Source organism: Octodon degus, unplaced genomic scaffold (genome assembly GCF_000260255.1).
Source record: "Octodon degus isolate 3935 unplaced genomic scaffold, OctDeg1.0 scaffold00078, whole genome shotgun sequence".
NCBI lineage: Eukaryota > Metazoa > Chordata > Mammalia > Rodentia > Octodontidae > Octodon > Octodon degus.
In genome coordinates, this window is record NW_004524654.1 from 2521023 (window position 1) to 2541278 (window position 20256).

At 43.2% G+C, this 20256-nt stretch overlaps 1 protein-coding gene across 2 annotated transcripts in view; it reads right to left on the reverse strand.

Moving 5' to 3' along the window:
- Positions 1 to 19291: 19291 nt before the first annotated feature.
- The window catches only part of Meis1 (Meis homeobox 1), a 135908-nt gene continuing 134943 nt past the window's right edge, over positions 19292 to 20256 (reverse strand). For both annotated transcript variants that reach the window (XM_004636144.2, XM_004636141.2), the window contains one exon: positions 19292 to 20256. This exon is cut by the window's right edge and continues 271 nt beyond it. Coding sequence is in view for 1 of the 2 variants with exons in the window: in XM_004636141.2 (XP_004636198.1) it covers positions 20244 to 20256 (13 nt within the window). In the remaining variant the exon portion in view is untranslated.

Genomic DNA, 20256 nt, shown 5'->3' on the forward strand with positions numbered 1-20256 from the left:
CAGAGACTCCAGGGGGAAAAGCCTATGTCACCACATTTGAAGATGACACATTCCTATACATTTTATTTTATTTTTTTTCTTTTTTTTCCTATACATTTTAGGGAACATGACATTAGGTTGTGGAAGGTTTCCACCTTGGGAACATGGCATCTTGAACTGGCTATTAAAAATTAAGTCGTAAATAAGTAGGAAAAAGGCACCAATTTCTGAGTGAGAAGCAAAGAAAACATCAAGCTTAAATGGACACTCACTGAGACTTGGTAGCATCCAGAATATTTCTGGGAACCAAATCAAACAAGATGTCCTTGTTTTTGCTGATTTCTATCCTTAGAGGGACCCCACGTTGCATCAGTTAGAAGTAGAGACAAAAATGTAAAAGAGTTACTAACTAAACTATTGAATAGGAGTTCCAATAATAATTTTCAAATTTGTATAGCATATTTCAAAAGCACCAACTAGACAATCCTGTATTAATATAATTCTCTCAAACACCTGTTAGGAAGGCTTGGCAGATACAACTGTCCGTATTTTACAGGCAACCAAGATGATGTTCACTATGATTGACTTCACTAAATCCAAAAAATAAGCAAATAGAAATACTAAATTATTTTGTAAGATTTCCCAATACTCAGCATTTCGTATGTTTTGCAAGAATACTGACCAGGAAAATTTGCAAGATGCAAAAACATTTAAGGGACATCTCCTTTCAATGCACGTTCAGTGCATCACCTGTTGTTTCTATAGCAGCAGACATTAATAATCGGCATAGATGATGCTAAGACACAAGATCACAAAACGATGTCAGATTTCTTTCTGCTTCTCTATTACGTTTTCAGTAGACTCTGCTATCAATACGCTATTCACAGAGGTACATAATACCATGGAGAGTCTCCTGTCAACATCATCGTGTGCTTAGGAAAACTTTATTTATATTTACTTTTTTTGTGAGGAGGTTTGAGGTAGTGTCTTACTATGTTGCTCATGAACCTATTATGTAGCCCCAGGCTGACTTCAAACCTTCTATGATCCTCCTGCCTCATCCTCCAGGGTGCTGGTATTACAGGAATGTACCATCACATCTAGCTCAGGAAATTTTTAGAAAACAGTTTTTAATTAAAAATGTCAGACATTAAAATCAATCAAGATATCCTAAATGCTAAAGAGAATTAACCCCATAGGATGACTTGTCTAAATTTAACAGTCCTCAAGTGGATAAAAGTCAAGAATTTAAGCTTTAGGCTCACTTTCAGGTTTAATTCCACCTAACCATCAGGAAAATGCTATTTATTGACTCCACAAACAAACTTTGTAAGAAGAAATGCAGCACTGTCATTTGAAACATAATGTATTTTAAAATGACTGAGTTTGTGCACATGCACAATGGGGTGAATGAGCTCAAAAAATTCCAGAACACAAAGGAAAATGAAGGCACCTCAGTGATAAGCACTGCAGAATTATTTGATAAAAAAAAGTTGAGGCCAATGTGAGATCTTCTCAGTAGCTACCTCCCAGGTTTGTTTTTATAATTTTTTTAAATGAATGTGTCAGCTATTTCTTAGACTGTTCAAGGTCCCTAACTCTAAGCCTGTGTTCATATTATGGAGCTACAATAACAAAATAACAAAGTGAGTGACTTTAACAACAAAAATTTATGTTCTCACAGCTGCGGAGACTGAAAGTCTGAGAGCGAGGTACCTGTAGGTCTGGTTTCTCCCGGGGCTTCTGTCCTTGGCTTACAAATAGCAGTCTTCTCAGAGTCTTCTCAGCATCATCCCTTGGTGCACACACACTCCTGGTGTCTCTGTCCAAACTCCTTCTTCTTATAAAGACACATTTCAATGGGAGTAGGACCCACACTTAGGTTAAATGAGTGGCTTCATTTAACCTTAACAAGCTGTAAAGACTTCCTTGCCTGTCACACACTTACGTGCCAGAGGTGAGACTGTAATGCGTGGATTTTGAAGGGATATGACTTACTCTACAACACAACCATTGCCTGAAGCCACAGCCAATTTACTGAGACTTTTGTGTTGAGACACGCTGCCAGCGAATGGGATTTGGTCCTCTTCTCTAATCCAAACTGAGTTTCATGTTTTAAGAAAACTCATACAGTTTGAGCTCCCTTTGTGCTTTGTTTTTTTGTCTCATATTATAAACTCAGAACTGAATTGTCCTTATTTTAAGATAAAAATGAAAGAAAACACCTTAACTTATTCATGAACTCTCTAGCTCCCTGTGTTCCAAAAAGAAAAGATAAAACTTGAGGTATTTGCTTAAGTACATGTACTGATGCATTTACTCCCTGACCAGCTAGAGAGCCAAATATTTGCTTTTTTCTTTGCCTATATAACTAACAATGGGTGAGATTAATACAAAGTAGAAAGGTAGAAAGTTTAGTCAATGATGTAATCATAATTTTTGCCTAATGAGTCTTGGGAACGAGCAGGAGGTTAAAGATGTTATTGAAGAGCTGCCTGCCTCAGACCTTAAGATCCTGCTTACTGTCCACTCCTCATTACCCCCTTACAAAGAGAAAATGTATTGGGACTGTGTGTTGGCATTTCAGAGTTACTTCAAGATGCTGTACAATAGTATAACTGTGCCATTGGTCAACTATGCAAACACCCATTAAATGTGTCATTGTACTCGACTGACAATAACATCTTCTACCTAACAGGAACTTCTTTTTTTGGCAAGTTTGCACTGAGGTTCACCTCTGTCTTCCTGCCCCAGAGATGAGATCTCTGTTACTGCATGCTTTGGTTCATAAAAGGTACTAAGAACACATATCTGTATGATGCACCCTTTCCAGAAAGAATTTTGGAAGGGTTTAACCATTGCTGAAGAAAATCACACAGCCATGCACAAAATGCTGTCCCACAGTCTTCCATTTCACCTCAGTCCAGGATTCTAGCCAGCAAGCTTTGCATTTCTGTTCAGCTCCATCTACCATTTCCCTTGGTGACTGCTAACATTCAACATCTATGCAAAACCCTTTCCATTTCTTCTACCCGTAATCATGTCCAAACCTCTCTTTATCCAGATCTGAGAGACTTTCTGAGAGATAGGACCTGAGATATAGATTTTTAGTATTAAAACCAAGCTAGTCTGTTCCCTTATCTTGTCACCAAATGACATCACCATTCACATCTAAAAAACAAAGGTAAGGCTACAAGGCTATCAAGTATGAATTCTTCCCAAATTTAATTTCTACCACAGATGGCTGGACACATATCACTTGCCCTTCATCTCAGATAGTAGGTATTCTGCTTTTGACTCACAACTTCATTGCCATCTGAATGATCTCTCCATTATTTAAACACTGTTTCCTGTAATTTAAACAAGTCATTTTCCACATCATTACACAAAAATGTTTGAACCTTTCCCCTCTTGACCACACATATATATGGTATACATGGTTATTCTTCTTACTCTTCATTGATAACCTATTTTTTGCTTTTCCTACATACAAAAAAAAAGGAATAAAACAAAAAAAAATAACATTTTCAAAGAGATCCCAAATGATCTTATCTACTCCAATGGCTCCTCCCAAATTTTTATCTCCAGTCCAGACCTCTTTAATTAAATGCAGGCCTAGAGTTTCTGCTTCCTAAGAAGCATCTTTAGCTTGATAACTCAAAAGTACATACCTGAAACTCAAAATGTCTGGAACAAGCTCCTTATCTTTCTGTCTAATCTGTCCCTTCCTCTAAAGTTACCAGGCCAGAAACTGGAACCACAATCTTCCCAATGTTCCAAGCCATCTGTATTCCTATTTCCTAAATATCTTCTTTTATCCATCCCTTTCACTTCCTGCCCTACCATATCACAGTAATGTTTTCACTGTTCTCTAAATTCCTAGTTTTAGTCTTATTTCCTTCAAACTATCATTCATGAGGCTGCTGTGTCTAGGGTCGTGGGTTGACCTATTTCTATTAGGCCTGAGCTATTGCTATTAGGTAGAAGTAGACAAAACCTTTGATCTAGCTTTCTGTACACCACACTGGTCACAAAGATATCTCCTTGGGGTTAGTGAGCAATTTCTAATTTGTACATGAAAATGATTGGATCGATGTCCCACTAGCTTCGTGGCTGAATCAAATTCCCATATAAATTAACTGGAGGCAGTCTAGAAAGTTGGCTTGTTTCTCTGTAGAAATGCCATTTGCTGATGGGCAGCACTGTATTTGTATGGTCTATTTTTGTGATGTTCACCCCTGTAATCTGTATTATCTTCATTTTGGGAGTTGATGGCTACCAAGTAGTCAAGCTGTTACAGAAGCCACTGGTTATTTTACCCCCTTAGCCCTTAAAATTTTCAGTTCATGTTCTACAGAGTTCTCTACTTACCTCTTTGCTCTGGCCATACTTAACAATCATAAGCCACTTTCCCAATTTAGTCCCCACTTGAAGCTTCTTTCTTTAACATTCTTAAATTAGCATATTCAGAAAAAAATAAGATTTTTATTTAGAAAAAAAATTCAGGGATGCTCTGGCGTGTCCCACACACCAGAAGCTGTGCTCTTCCTGGAACTCTTTTCAAAGTTCTTTCTTGTCCTTTGTGACTGTGCTGTAGACTGCAGGATCCCATAGTATTCTTCCCTCTGGTAGCAGGTCTGTCCACTCTGTCCCTCCAGGGTAGGGGTACTAACAGCCTACTGCTACTGCTCAACTCTGAGATGACTTGTGATCACCTAATTTGCTTCAAAGCCTTTCCTGCCCCTTGTGTAACCAATTCCTTGCATTTAATTTCTTTCCTTAAAACAGGTAGAGTTGTTTCTGATTTCTTAGTTGAACTGTGAAGTTAGACATTTCCTGACTTCTACCCCTCCTCATCTCAGTCCACCACAGAGTTTTGCAGGGTTCCCTTCCTCTGAGTTGTTGGTTTAGCTTTGGCCTGCCCAAAGAATCAGCGATGCTGCTCCAGGCTGGCAGTGTGGTCTTTTCCTCAGCTCTGCTGCATGATCGGTCCTTAAACAGAGACAGTATCTTTTTTATCTTCATACCTTAAACATTCTTCCCATTACTTGTTAAACATTCAGCACCCATGATTTGAAAACATACCATAGATTCAACTCTTAAAAATTGATATATTGTAATATGTTAGAAGTATATGACGATTTAAAGCAAGATCGAGATTAAAATGACAGTTTTTGCTTAAGCAAAAACTAAGTTATATTCTGAATTTTTTCGATCCATGGAAGGAGTGGAGGTGACACTCTAATAGTTAAAGCTCGCTTGAATCTTTGGGGTTTGGCATGTTGTTTTTCAGTCGATTGGATCACAATCCATTTATTAGTGGAAAAGTCACTTTCTATTTCACTGAAGCGATTTAATCAATAAAGGTATTAATTACTTTCAACAAATGCTTCAGAACAATATGGCATTGTCATTTTCCTGCTGATGGCTAGGTAAGGAAAGTGGAAATGGAATATGTCAGAATTCTAAGAGACCTTCAGAAATTTGAGGACAAAGTAATATTCCCTTCTGTATCAGAGCTCCTCAGAGGGGAAACAATTGAATTTCCTAAGAGACTTAATTTTAATGTTCAATATAATTTAAAGCAATCTTTCATCACATTCCACAAAATGATGGGTAAAATAAAAATATATTAGCAAAATTTATAAATTAAAGAAAAGATCTATGGAAAATACATTGCAATTATTATATTGATTGATTATATTAATTTCATTTATTATAATAACTGTTTTTCAGAGCACCTGATAGTCTAGTCACTAGTTATTTATCTTCTAAACCTCTCTACGATGGGACCCCTTTAAATTAGGGGAACAATTTTTTTCTACCTGGACTATATTATTGTGGACATCTTGAATTCAAAATACTCTAAAATCATAACCATTAAGAGTTAACAAAAAGTAATCACAACTATCTTTAATAAAATGATATTTTGCCTCAAAAAAACCCCAGAAAACAGACCTCTAATTGTCCCCTTAAGATTAAAGTGGGATGTATGAACACATTTACTTAATCATACCAGCATATTCATATTATAAAATTTGTCTAGTGTTAACTTCCTGTTCTGGTGTGAATCATGGTAGTGACTGACTTGGCAAGGTATGGCCCATGTGTTGTGTGAAATACCGCAGGTGCCCGCTGAACAAAGTCACCATTGTCTTTCTCTAATGAAGTCAGTTTAAATAGCTAAGTGTCCAAAAGTGAATCCCAGAGTGGCTGGTAACCAGAAGGTCAATTATTGCAGGGTGTTAGACAGTTGGGATTGTATTACTACTAACCAGGATGCCTTAGCTTTTGTTTTTAATAATGTAAAGCTAGTCTATTAGAATAAAGTGGACATATTACAGTATACATTGAATCAGATATCGCAACACAATGACAGATCTAAATTGTCATAGCTCATACAGAATCAACAAAACAACAGGACCCTGAACTGTACTGTGCATTTTATGTAGACTTTGCAGCAAGTTGCAGAGTTTTGCTTTAAAGGAATTTTGCTTATAACAAGTTGCTATGTCAAACTTTTATTTATTTATTTATTTATTTATTTATTTATTTATTTTTGCTAGGCTGAGATTCTACCCCTCGTAATGATAATTACAGCTAATTCCCAATGTCTGTGGGGAGAGGAGTGAATCTTGAAACAGCACACACTTCACATTTTTTTCAAGCAACTTCCCAAAAATTTATTTCACTTCAAATAAGATTTATGAAGTTAAAAAACAAAGAGACTGTGGTGAATAACTTGCATCTTCATATGCATATCTTCCTGTTATTCTTCAAATGTATTTTCTCCTAATATAAAAATTCTATTGTTTTTCAAATTCCTCATGTGATAATAAAATAACTTCTTAAAAACCTGAGCTAATGCCATCACAATGAAAAAAATCATCAATATATTAAATTGTTACAGATATAAATGTCTATTAAGGCTTTATCTATTTTGCTAAACTTTACAAATTAACTCATAATTCCTTTTTAAAGTCTTATTTCTGCCACTAACGAACAGAGAATTGTTTAGGGCAAATCTATTTTAAATTGACACACATGAAGTTAAATGATATAGAAATAGTGTTTGCTCAACAGTACACTGTAACAATTTTTAAAGGCTTCTCTCTTTTAACCTAATATGGGTGAAGAAGTACATTTTTTATTGTAAAATCAGAGAAACTCCAGTCCATAGAATCTCTTGGTATTGAGTCCTATTGCTACCCAGACACAAAAAGTTGCTTTTAAAATGCTGAAGCTATTTACACGTTGAATTTGCTATGTGAAAGTGTAAGAGGATAGTAGATACATATTTTCCTACCTGGTATATTAAGGTGAATCCAGCTGATTGATTAAAAATTAACTTTTTGAAACTTAACTTGATAGTTACAGATGTTTTTGTCTTTGGAAGCCATTACATTCATTTTCCTTTCAGCATTAATTATCCATAATGACCTCTACTTACCACATACACTGGAGAAAACTGTATTTGTTTACATTTTCCAATGGTTTTTAAAGTAAAAATAAGTTTCACTATTAACAACCATGGAAAGACTTTAACTATGAAAATCCTGGTATTTCTGAAGCTTTTTCTCTGGCTAGCCTAAATAGAAAGTTCTAATGTGAATAAAACTGCTCCATAAATTCCCTGCATAATAGCTTAATTACTTATAAACTCTGGAAACAATTAGTTTATCATCTTTTGGAGTGACTAAGGCAGCTTGCCAGGCTGAAAGCAGATCGCTTGTCACTTTTTCATGTAATGAGCTCGGTTTCTTTTTGTTATTTTAGATTATTTTGAAAAGGAAACTCGGTGAAGTCCGCTTTAATGTTCAAAAGATCAAAGTTGAATCATTCCACTTCGTTGGATGGCCTCTGCAATGCCACTTAATACAGGAACGGAATAAATATTGAAGATTATAATTTATGTGCTTACGGAAATCACTGGAACAGATATTCTGGCTCAAAGATAAAGTAGTGCTTGAATGACAACAACACTGCACAAGATTGACGAGGACTGTCCTCGCTCTCAGCCGGGTAACACCATCCCTCGCGCAAACCACCAAATTACAGGAACTGCTGCGTTTCTTCCCTCTCTCCGTCTTCCCAGTCGCAGCTGCACACCACTTTCTCGCCTTACCTCCCTGCCCCCAACTTCGTTGCCTCTAGGTCTCTATCTCCCCCAACACGCACATACACACACACACACACACACACACACGCACGCACGCACGCACGCACGGCCTGCCCCCCCCCCCCCCCGGCCTCTTTTCCAGGTTCCCTATCAGGTATTTTTCCCCCTCCTCTGCACAAACACAGATCAAAGGAGGTTCTGGATGTAAGTGGTTATTGTGAGGTTGAAACATCATATGTCTGGATATTACCCCCCCCCAAAAAAAAAAAAAAACCGAAGAAGGCAAAATAAAAGAGTAACTCCAGATGGTGAAGAGCTGTCCGCACCGAGGCGAGGCCGGCCTGGGCCTAGGGAGGGTGGCAGAGCGCAGGTGGGGTGGACTTCAACTCCTCCGCCCGCCGCCATGCACCTAGGACCTCGGCCTTTGTGTCAGGTGCAGGCTTCACCTGAAGCCACCAGCTCGCTTCTGACCTTGGTGGACAAGGTACAAGGTCGTCATTCCTTCCATCATCGGGTGTTTACCGGCCTCCCAGGGAGAGAAACTGAGGGCCACACTAGGGGGACCATAGCCAAGAAGCCAGGAGCCTGCCCTTGGAGAGCCTCAGCGGGTGAAGGCCCAGATCAGAGCTGGGACAGCCAACTTTGGGGCCTTTTTGGTCTATTTCAAAATGAAATTAACAGCTTTCTTACCCGGTTCTCCTGCTGTAAGTCATTATAACTGGCCCTTCCCTTTATCGGCTGGAGTCCCTCTAAGCAGCCCCCAGCAACTCAGCCCAAGTGGGGCGCACGTTCTGCATTTGGCCTTGCCCCCGTGCCTCCCTAGACCTATACGTCAAGGAATAAGGAGTGGAGACATGACATATTAATGTTTTATCAGGGGACACTGTGCTCCCACAGGAAGGGAGGGAGCCCTGGAGGAGAGGATGACCGAAAAGGAGCGGGAGCATCACTCAGCAGCTCCTGCGGAAATTCATATTCCGTGTACGTTCCTCCCTCACCTGAAATAAATCCTGCAGGCCTACCCGTGCAAACCCAGCAGCACTTATTTATTTGCATGTCATGCTTATAATATGGTAGAAAGCAAGACAGATCTTTGGGGAGGGTAGGAGATGAGGTTCACCTTTCAGGATTGCTCTCTTAAATAAAAAAGGATTGACCGGCGGGGCGTCCAAGAATTTATCTTGAGTTTGTGGTCATTATCTCTATTATATAGCCCCAGCAATAAATAAACTGGGTAGTTACTACCCAACAATAAAACTGTAGTGTATGGGACACCTTACTATTACTTTCTTAATAATCTGCCGTTTCTTCCCCTTTAAATCTTGCAAGTCTTGCCTTCCCACTCTTCAACAAGGATCTATCTTCGCCCCTTGAGGTACCAGAGCTCTGGGATCATTTTTATATTTTGTGCACACAATAAGTTTTGCTGTCTAGACTTTCTGTTTTTCCTCCTATTTCGAGGCTGCCTAATCTGCTTCAAGACAAAGGGTCGGCCCGGATCAAATGTCTTTTTCTTTCCCTTCTCTCTTCTATTCCAACCGCTTTGTGCGTCCACGTGAATGAAGCTCGCCTCTCTCGCCGCAGCCGCCCTCGGGTCGCTGAGATCGAGGGAGCCTCGCAGGTTCCTGGTGACCCGATGACCCTGCCGAGAGCGGGGTACAGGGCCTGGGCGCACCCCCAAGCCCCAGCGCCCTGGGGCGTGCTCGGAGCCCACCAGCCGAGTGGGAGAGACTCTGCTTAGGATGTTTCTACCTCTCCAGGCCCTCCTCGGACTCCTGATTGTGCATTAGCCAGAGCATTTCTGGGGACCGCATCCGTCCGATTTCTGGGGAGTCCCGTCCCTCCGACTTCTCCCCGCTCGCCCTCCACCCTGGTACAGCGCGCCACCCGCGGACGTGAGCACGAGCAGTCTGCACCCGCCTGCGAGGTCGGTCCGCGATCCACTGCTGGCTCCGCCGCGCCTGCGGGCGCGAGGAGCCCACGGAGGGGCTCGGGCAGGAGCGGAGCGGCCGGAGTGGGGCTCGAGGGGCGCTGCCTTCCTTTCCCGAGCTCTCACACCTGGGCTGCCCCTTGCCAATTCCGGTCTGGCCTGGGCCGGTGCCCAGCTGAGCTCAGGACCCTCAGCCCCGCGGGGAGAAGGAGCCCGCCGACGTCGGGCCGGCGCCTTCCAACGCCACCGCGCACTGGCTCGTCCAAGCTGGCGCGGAGTGACGCGCGCCGCCCAAGCGGCCAGCAAATGACAGTCCCATCCGCTCGACAGAGCCGGGGTGGCAAGTCGGGAGGGCGCGGCAAGAAAGGGGCAAAGGGGCAGTGGTGGGGCAGGTAGAGAAAGCAGACCTGCGTCGCTTCCCCTGTCTATCCTAAGAAATCTAGTTAAGAACTGCAAAACCCCATCAGGCTTGTTTTCTGTGACTTAGATCACAGATGGCACTTGGCATCAACCGTGAGAGAAGGAGGAGAGGAAGAGAGAAAGAGCATGGGGGAGACAGACAGAGAGAGAGGGGGGGAGAGAGAGAGAGAGAGAGAGAGAGAGAGAGACAGAGACAGAGACAGAGACAGAGACAGACACAGACACAGACACAGACACAGACACAGACACAGACACAGAGAAAGATGCTGGATGGTGAAGGGATTGTGAACTTCTCACCTTTCTTAACTCAGTAACAACACATCCTTTAAAAAAAAAATCTCCTGCACGGTGTGTGTGTGTGTGTGTGTGTGTGTGTGTGTATTTCCCTCTTAATTGCGTTTTTCTGGGATGATCTTTTACGACGCAAAAACAAGCGGCAGAAAATATATTCACGTTTGGGACAGAAAACATTTTTATTTATATCTTTGACATTTAAAAGAGTAGAATTAATTTGTCCTGTCTACATTAGCATTGAGAGAAAGTTTGAGAAATCTACCCAGGGGAAAAAGAAGAAAAAGAAAAGGCAGCAAAGAAAGGAAAAGTAAAGAAAGCTAGCTAGTTTTTCTTATTTCAGATCTGTAATCAATCATTGAAATAGGAGGCAGCAAAATTGTAAAGATTCGATAGATTAAAATGCAAATGAAAGGTAGAAAAAGAAACATTAACATGGCGATCAAAGATTTAATAACCGTAAATCAAGTTTTTTTTCTGTTGCAGCTGCTCTGTGTGTGTTTATGTTTTAATCATGTTCGTTCCATAAATAAATAATTCCTGAAACGAGACTAATTTTTCATTATTTTAACCGTGGGCTATAACACTAAATATTAAAAATAGAAAATGTACATGATGTCAGATCCCCAGTCAAACAGGAGAAAGTCTGGTATCGATTGGTTAAAAATAGAGGGATTTCATTTATATGTTTTGAAAATCAAAGTATTATGCTAAAAAATTCTGTCTCGACTGACAATGCCCAATGTTTTATTTTTCCTTTAATATTTTAAGTTAACAAGATACCATTTATATTAAATATATGCATGACTGCAGATCCATTTCACTTTGTGCATTTTTAAAGAACAAAAGTGCCAGCATATTTAAATAATACAAAACACACATCATTTCAAAGTGTCTCGACAGAATTCCTGGAAAATAACACATTTTGGAAGAATTTGTCTTCTATTTAAAGTTTAACTGATGGATTAACAAAGTTAAAACTTTTTAGCTTTATTATTAAAGTTCTTTTTCCAAATGGGAATAGTGTAGCCCTTTGTTTTGTTAGCATTTGACATAAGGTTTTATGTCAAGGTGTCAATTTACTGGAGTAAACTTTATTTTATTTAAGTACTCATTTTCTCAACTATGGTGAAGGCTTTTCATTTTGATCTTTTTATCTAAATATTAATCTCTGTGGTAAATTTAGAAATGCCTAGAGCCTTTAAAATAAAACACCTGGACTTAGCCTTTCCCTTCTGCTCATTTCTCTGTTTTCCCCTCCCTCCTTTTCTTTTTTGGTGGTCTTATTAGCATAGGGGAAGTTCATTTTCTGCAGATTGGAAACTTTTCTCTTTGGCAATACAGCTTTGCAATGTTTAAACTACGTTCTTTGCTTATTTTGTCTTTGAAAAAGTCACTCACCCTAATTTACTGAAATGTTGAATTAGAATTGTCTCGATTTCTCCTCTTTCTATAAATTAAAATAACCAAATCCAGAAATACATGTTTTCTTTCTAAAAACCTTTAAGTTAAATGTGAGTTAAGTTGATGTCCATTTTTCCTTATGCCAGCCAAACAATCACATTTTCACTGTGAAACTCCAGTAATGCATTTAGTTTAAAATTACACTTGGACTTTTCTCCTTTGTATTTTTTCATTTACTTCAGTGCAACAAGACAACTTGCTTTTCATGGGATTACATGAACTTCATTCAGTCTTACTGGGATATTTCTGCTCAACTAAATACTTGCCTTAATAGACAAATGAACTTCTTTTATTTGTTGGAGTTTGTAGATGGTTTTAGAAAAGGGCTGTGCAACTGATTTAGTTATTGTTGTTGTGAGAATCGAACAGGCACACAAGTCATTTATCTAAACCAAAGAGATATGACTCTGTAAAAGGGAGAAGCAAGGGCAGAATCATGGGGAATTATTTCAGTTTATAGCTCTTATTAATTAAACCGGATGTGGTTTTTATTCTGCTCTTTTAGAGCTGACCTTGTTAAAAGCCCTCAGCTACCTTTCTTCCCCTCACCCCGCAATTTTTTCATTCCTGACATCCCTTGTTGATAGGTGTTACTTTTCTGTATTACACTTCTAAGTAATTATAGGTAAAGGCTCCTGCGTCTTCGGACAATCGGATGATCGCAACACTTCCGTCTCCCAAAAATAAAAGGGAAAAAAATGAAAAGAAGTGTTTTTCTCACTCGGTTTTAGCATTTTGTTTCGTTGAAATGCAAGACAGGTACTTGATTTAGCATTTAAGCAAAAGGTTACACAAACCGCGTTTTAGAAAGTGTTGGGATGTCCGACAGGGTCAGCCCCAGATCAGATCATTTTTTGAATACAGACCCAAAGATAATGAGTACTTGTTGTATTAAAGGGGACAAACAGTACTTTGGCTTCCTCTGACCCCAGAATGCACGGCTCGGTTTCATTGATCATCCTCCTTTATGAGATAATGCAATTACAAACATCAATAAGGGGCTGCAAGGGGAATCATTATGCGGTGACAGTGATAAATGACGGTGCAGAAATAGCATGCTTTTTCCCCCCTAACAATCCAGGAGCCCAGGGGCTCCGGGGGCTGAACGCAGTCGCCAAGGAAACAGATGACATCCCAAACGGCACCAAAGGAAAAAAAAAAAAAAAAAAATGAACAGTCTTTCTTTGCCTTTCACTCTTTTCCGTCTTCCAAAGAGTTAGTTTTGGCTCTAGCAGCAGCTGCCACACAGGCATTTCGTTATTTCAGACATTAAAGACGGGAGCGGGCAGCGGGAGACTCCTCCCCTTCCATCCCCACCCCCTCTAGATAACACACAAAGCTGGCTGTTCACAGTTTAGGACTACCTGAAAATGCACTGCGCCCCATCAGATTTGGATGAGGTGGAGGGGCAGGGGGACGTGGGTTTACACAGCCCTTGCGTTGTGTTTTATCTGCTTTTGTCCAGGGGAAACTGGGTCTCCAGAACAAACTGGCGCCCCTCGGGGCTGCCAGGAAAAGGACGGGTGCTCGAGGCCAGCCTGGTTCTCGCCGTGCCAGAAGCTGCTCTCTGCAGGGATTAGGGGTGCAGGCGGCTGCTAGGTGCGAGGTTTGGAGCTGTCCTGAGTTTCTTTGAGATAGAGTAATCAGCGGTCGCAAGATCTCCCCTAAAAGGAAGAAGCTTGTTCTCTAAAATCCCAGGTTACCCTCAGGAAAGGTCTTCAAAGGAGCCTCGCACAGTAGTCCCCACCCTCCCAAGACCAGAAAGGTGGATGAGGGAGGCGGAGGCAAATAGGCTCTGGCTTACTGGGGCAGCAGCCGGGGACAGGCGCAGGCAAGAAGCTGGGAGGCAAAGAGAGCCCCAGGACTCTAGGACTCAAGAGTCCAGGTGCACAAGGGAAACTTTTGGGGGAGGAGAGAACCGAGAAAGTGCTGGGGTGCGAAGGAGGCCTAAGAAGAAGGGCACCAGAGACCCGGGGAGGCGGAGAACGAGTGCGCAATTCTACCATTCAAGCAGGTCGCCAGCCGGGAGAAAGTATTCCTGGGCTCCGGACTCCTGCCAGGTGCGCCTCGGCGTGGAGCTCGGGACCCATGCGGCGCGCCCAGCCACGCGAGGCCTCGGAGGGTAGGAGAGGCCTGGGGGGGGGCGAGGCAGGTGACTTGATCACTGCTCCCCCCATCGGCTTTGTACGGGGACTCGTTTTCAGCAAGGGGATTAAGATCATTGTTCACGTAATGAATTTCATACTTTAGGGTAGAGGTGAGTTAGTCTGCTAGTGGGCAGGGATAGGAATCACGGATCCGATCGATGGGAGACGGGTTTAAAACTACACCTTTCTCCCCAAGGCTTAAAGTCGGGATTTCCCGGTGGTGGGCTAGGCGTGACAGGAGGGCAGGAGGCAGCGCGTAAAGATGACCTAGGGAGCGGACAGCCTGCGCCAAAGTCCTAAAAATGCCCGCACATCCCCACAGAAACTTCTAAGAAACCATTTTTAAGGCAAAGACTCTTTAAAGCGCAAACGTTGGCGAACTGGTTGCTCGGTATATTGTTTTCCTTTCAGCTGCACCTTGGGAGAGAATTTTAGGCGCTGGCTGGAAGGGGAGCCCTCTTTCTTCCTGCCATCAGCCAGGCGCTCCAGGCTCGGGCCCCCCTATTCTCCCGCCCTCTCCTGGCGCTCTGGGGGCCCTGGGATTCCCAGTGTCTTATGGACTTTGCACCTCCACGACCCTAGTTCTTGCGCCACCAAAGAGCCAGCAGGTGCGGGGTAGCACTGGACAGGGGAGAGGGATCCGGAAAACTGCCGGGCCAGGCAGGGCGCCCCACTCTCAATTCCACGCCGCCCCACAGGTTTGCAAAGGACTACTCAGGAGCTTTGCCCGGTCGAGTCACGTTTTGAGTGCCGGCGCTCAGGCAAGCGTCTGCGGGGATCTGAACAGCGGGAGAAAGTTTGCGATGCTTTAAGAGTCATCCCAGGCTCCGGCCCGCACCCTCCGGGCGCCGCCCACCGCGCTCAGGCCGCCGATCCCGACCCCCGCCCTCGCGCCCCGGCAGCCTGCCCAGGTCTCCTGTGCCCTCCGTTTCCCAAGGTCTCCGGGTCGAATTTCTCCCACCGAAGTGGGACTCCGGAGTCGAAACTCCGACGTGGCAGAGTCAAGAGAAATCTCGAGTCCACTACAAAGCACCGGCAACGATGCCGATGCCGAGAGGAGGGCCCGAGCCTGCGGGAGGCGTCACCCCAGCCCTCGGAGCTGGCCCCAGGCCTGCCTGCCGGGCTTCAGAGATGACACCAGCTACCCTTACTTTCAGGTGGGGCGGGGAGGACACAGGAGGCCACTGCGGGCTCTGAGCAGCGCCCCAGGTGCTCGGGCGCGACGGCAACCTGTCCGCCTCCGCCTTGCTCGCAGGCCCGACGCCGCGCGCCCTGGAGCCCGAGCAGCTGCGTCGCAGCGGGAGCTCCGGGTGCGGCCCTCGGGATTTTGTCCAGGGGCGCGGAGCCCAGCCCACCCCGGGTCCCGCAGCTCCTCTCGGGTCCCGGCCGCTTTAGGGGGGCGCTGCCGCCTGCAAGGACCGCGAGCGCGCTCCGCGCGGGAGGGGCAGGAGGGGCGGGAGGCTGTGACTCGGCGTTCGAGACTCTGCCCACTTGCCCAGGAAGTTTCCCGTAGGCGCCTCGGCCCGTCGGAACCTCCCACCGCCGGTCTTTCTCTCCCGCCTCCCCGCCTCGGCTGCCTGAGCGAGCCGTAGTCTCCGCCCGGCCTGGCAGCCGACTCGCTCAGTCCCCGCGCCCCGCACCGCGCAGCGGTCCCGGCCTCCCCTTGGGCTCCGCGCGGGGCTCCGCTCCCCGGGGCTCAACCCCGTCCCGCGCGCTGCAAGGAGACACCGCCGCCTGCCTCCGGAGGAACTCCTAATACCATCCATACAGCTTTAATGCGTTTATAATTCGATAAGTGATTTCAATTTGAAATTGTTAGTAACTAATTTTATGGGTAATTTTTCCACATCAAATATTTAAGCATCAGATTAAGGGAGCCAGTTCCGACACAGGATAATAAGGGGGTTTCCCCCACACACACCTCCCCGCGCCTCCGCCTCTTTCCGTTTCCCACCGAGTCGTTTTTCCAAATCCCCAAAAGGTGGCAGTCGAAGCCGACTTTCCTCTTTTTTCCTGTGGCTCTGTGAAAGGAGGGGAGATGGAAGGGGAGGGGGAGGCAGAGGGGGAGGGGCAGAGGGGGAGGGGTGGCGGCAGGGGGGAGGGGCGCGAAAGAGAGAGGTGGAACTAGATGCCTCACGGACTTTTCAAACTAATTCTGCAATACGTTTCTAGTACAGTACAAGCAAAAAGCAGTGGTGAATTTCCTGGAAAAGTCCTGGCTGAAAAGAAAGCCAAGAAAACCCTGCTTTGTGGCCTCAGGGTAGGGCATGTGAGAAACCCAGCACTTTCGAGCTAAACCCTGAATTCTGAACAGAAGCGGGAGAGGGAGTCTCCGAAGGGGCCCGACTGGCTTTCTGATATTTCTTTGTATTTTAACATTATCTATAAATGCTACACAACTAAGCAACTTGATTGTTTGAGGTCAGGGCTCTGCAAATTACATAATGGGGGCAAGGGGTAGGGCTGCGGGGGGGGGGCTGCCCGGGGCGGAGGGGGGACTGGGGCGAGCAGCGGATGAATTGCAGACCAGTTGCCAAAACTTTTTTTTTTCCCCTGCTGCTTCTGCGGCTGTGGCTGCCTTTGCCGCTGCCTTGCTTTGAATGTGGGTAACTAGGAAACAGCAAGCCGTCTGAGAAGACGGAATTTCCAACGTGTAAAATGTTCTTAACGGAACCATTGAGCGAGTGCAATAAGGCGTGAGGGGGAACTAATCTTCCCATTTAAATGTTTGTGGCAATTTTATCTAAATGAATTTTAATGCTAAACGAGGGTAATTCCCCATTTGTAGCGCGTTTACTTCTCTTTCCTGTGCTTCTAAAGCAGTCGAACATCATGCAATGAACAATAACAATAAAAATACTGTCAAGGCATATTATTCATTTTGAATGTGTTATAATTACAGCTGATTAAATATGATCTGGTAAAATATTTTTAATTTTTCGGAAAAAATATTTCAATATTATTAAAAAGTAGTCTACTTCAGCCAGTGGTCACCCACTCCCCACCCCCGTAAAAATATAAAGCAGGTATAATTGTAGACCGGTGTTTAGAGGAGGGCGTTTTGGTTTTGCCATTTAAGAAACACCAGAAGCACTCTCGACACCTCTATCATTTCCCTCCTCTGGATAAGTGTCCTCAACGACCTCAGAGCTGGCTCTGAAATTTACAAGAGGAAAAGCCAAAATAGCACCAAGAGGGCAGGGCGTCAGGAGGAAGAGGGGGGACAGCCTAGAGGAAGGCTGGAGTGGGCACGGAGACAGCAGCCTGCGTTGGGGGGTTGTATTGGTGTATTTCCCCCTATTCCTGGACACTTGACCACGATTCTTCAATCTTCATATTCCCTAACTCCTCTTCCCACTTCCCTACGTCCCAGGTCCCAGGAATGTCAGTCCATCTGTCTGTCCCCCCCCCCTTCTCCTTTCTCCTTCCCCACTCAACAAGAGCCTCCTCAAGGATAAAGACAGAAAATAACCCACTCACCCAGCCACCAGGAGGGGGGAGCGAGGGGCAAATGGACGGTTTAAAAGTTTATTATTAATTTAAAAAGTAAATAAATGGTTGTTAACTGCTAGTAACCACCTATCAAAAGAGAATGATTTCACGAATACGGACTATTTATAAAGGAGAAGAATTGTCCCCGGGTCGAAATGAGAAATTTAAACAAGGCCATATATGAGGTGGGGGTGGGATGTCTAGGCCTAGCGGCTGCTATACATCCACCATTCCTCCCGCAGCGTGCTCACGTGTTTAGAAACCAGGCCCCATAAACAAAAGGTGAGAGGTGTGCGCTGGAGCCCCGGCAGGTGAGACAGTCTGTCACATGTCACCTAGTAAAGCCAACTCACAGCTGTTTTCTCTTTTCAAATAGAAAATGGAATTGCAGAGGGCGGTTTTATAGGGTGATTCAGGCCTGAATGTCAGACTTGAGTTTAAGGCGCTGTCTTCCAAAGACCCGTCCTTTGTTGACAAAGCAATCACTGCTAAAAGGCTTATTTTTTAAAACGAATTTGCCGTAATTAAAATATTTGTATATTTCCCTTAGCTTTGGGAAGCACTTTTTATAGCAGCAATTTTATTTAAATAAAATTATAAGCCATTCCTGCTTAAACATGTTATTTTGTACCATTTAGCTGGCTGCCATGCAGAAATTCTGTACAGCTGTTCTGGAAAATTGGTTAATAACCAGTTTTATCCAATGAGAACATAGAGCATATTTATAAAAATTAGATTTTGAAGTCTGGTCTCTTCAATCCACATAGTTAATTCCCTAATAAATGCACACTGCTCATACTAGGTAGCTTCCTCAGTGAAAGGCTGAGTGAGCTTTGTACTTAGGTTCAGCATCATATGGAGGAAAAATATCAGTGACACTAGGTGAATAATTCTGTTGGAGGGAATAAGAGCCCATGGTTAGTTTAGTGCCTTCAGGCCTTAAATTTGTTAACACTAGGAGTTTATCAGGTCAACTTAAAGAAATCACTGGTTATTATTAATTTACTTTGTGACTAAAATTTCCAAATCTATGACTTAGGAGGCTAAAATTAATTCTTATATTTACTGCATTAATCATTAAAAATTTGTGGGGCAGTAAACAAATTTTTCAAGCAGTAGAGTCAGCATGACAAAAATAATCTTGTTTTTATTTTAGATTCAGATTTCATTACTGCACTCAAACAACTACAACTGGGCTTGGTGTTATTATACAATCCAGATTGTTTCCGTCAGAAATGCTAAGACTCGGTGTGCAATGATTGTTATTAATAATTAGCTCCTTGGTTTCTTGATAGAAAAAGGCTATCAACAAGCATTTGTTTATCCACAACAAAAAGTATAATTAGCTTATCCCACTTAGTAAATCTTGTATGCATGCCAACTCATACCAAACTGCTACTTTTACAAAAAAAAAAAAAAAAATTGCAATAATACAGTTCATTTTTCCAGTCCTTTTTGCACAAAATTTATTTACAATGTCTACATAGATGCTCCAAGATGGGACTATGGAAAAATACACACATGACCGATGCTTTGCTCAGAAATAAAGTCAACATATTAAAAATAAATCTTCAGTCTATGTTTTTGAGCTGCATAAAACAGGAAGTGATGTATAAGGTGGTGGTTGTTGTTGCATGGGGACAATGATGCTTGATGTGACAATTAGGCTTCTAAACACACGGCCTTTTGGTTTCCATGCCTCCTCCTACCAGTCTCCTTAAGACACTGCCTGCAACAGCTGATTAATCATTGTTGATGACTGCAGTTTTTCCCATCCTTCCCGATTTACATCTGTTCAGGCCAATTCAAATATGGTGAGTAAATGAATTAGACATGCAAATTCAAGCCCCAGGCTAGAGAGAGAGGGAGGAGAGAGAGAAAGAGAGAGAGAGAGAGAGAGAGAGAGAGAGAGAGAGAGAGAGAGAAGAGAGCACGCGCATGGCTGAAATCCTAGGCGAGCAGAAAGATCTTCTGCCTGATAGTTATTTTAATGCTCTAAAAATCCTGCAAATCAGACCTTCCTGTTCCTTGCAGGATAACTGTAAGGCTTTTTAATGTAAGGAGGCTTCTGGAGGAAGTGAAGAGCTATGGAAACAACACACATAGTGTGGAAAAATTTCACATTTTTTTTAAAAAATCTATAAGAAACAACGTAATATGGATAACAGTATAATAGCATTTACAATATTTCACTCTTTGTTCTCTTAATGTCTTATATAGTTATTTAGCATGTCCCCAAAATTGACTTCAGTTGGTATTTCCTGCTTTTTAAGAGTCCCTATGAAGAATTAGGGATGCTCCTTGGTCCAAAGTAGATGCCAAGAATGGAACTCCACAGTCATTGCAGAAAACACATGATTTGCAGTCAGTCACCACTGCAGACAATGCATATTCCCTTAAGCTACTGAGCATGG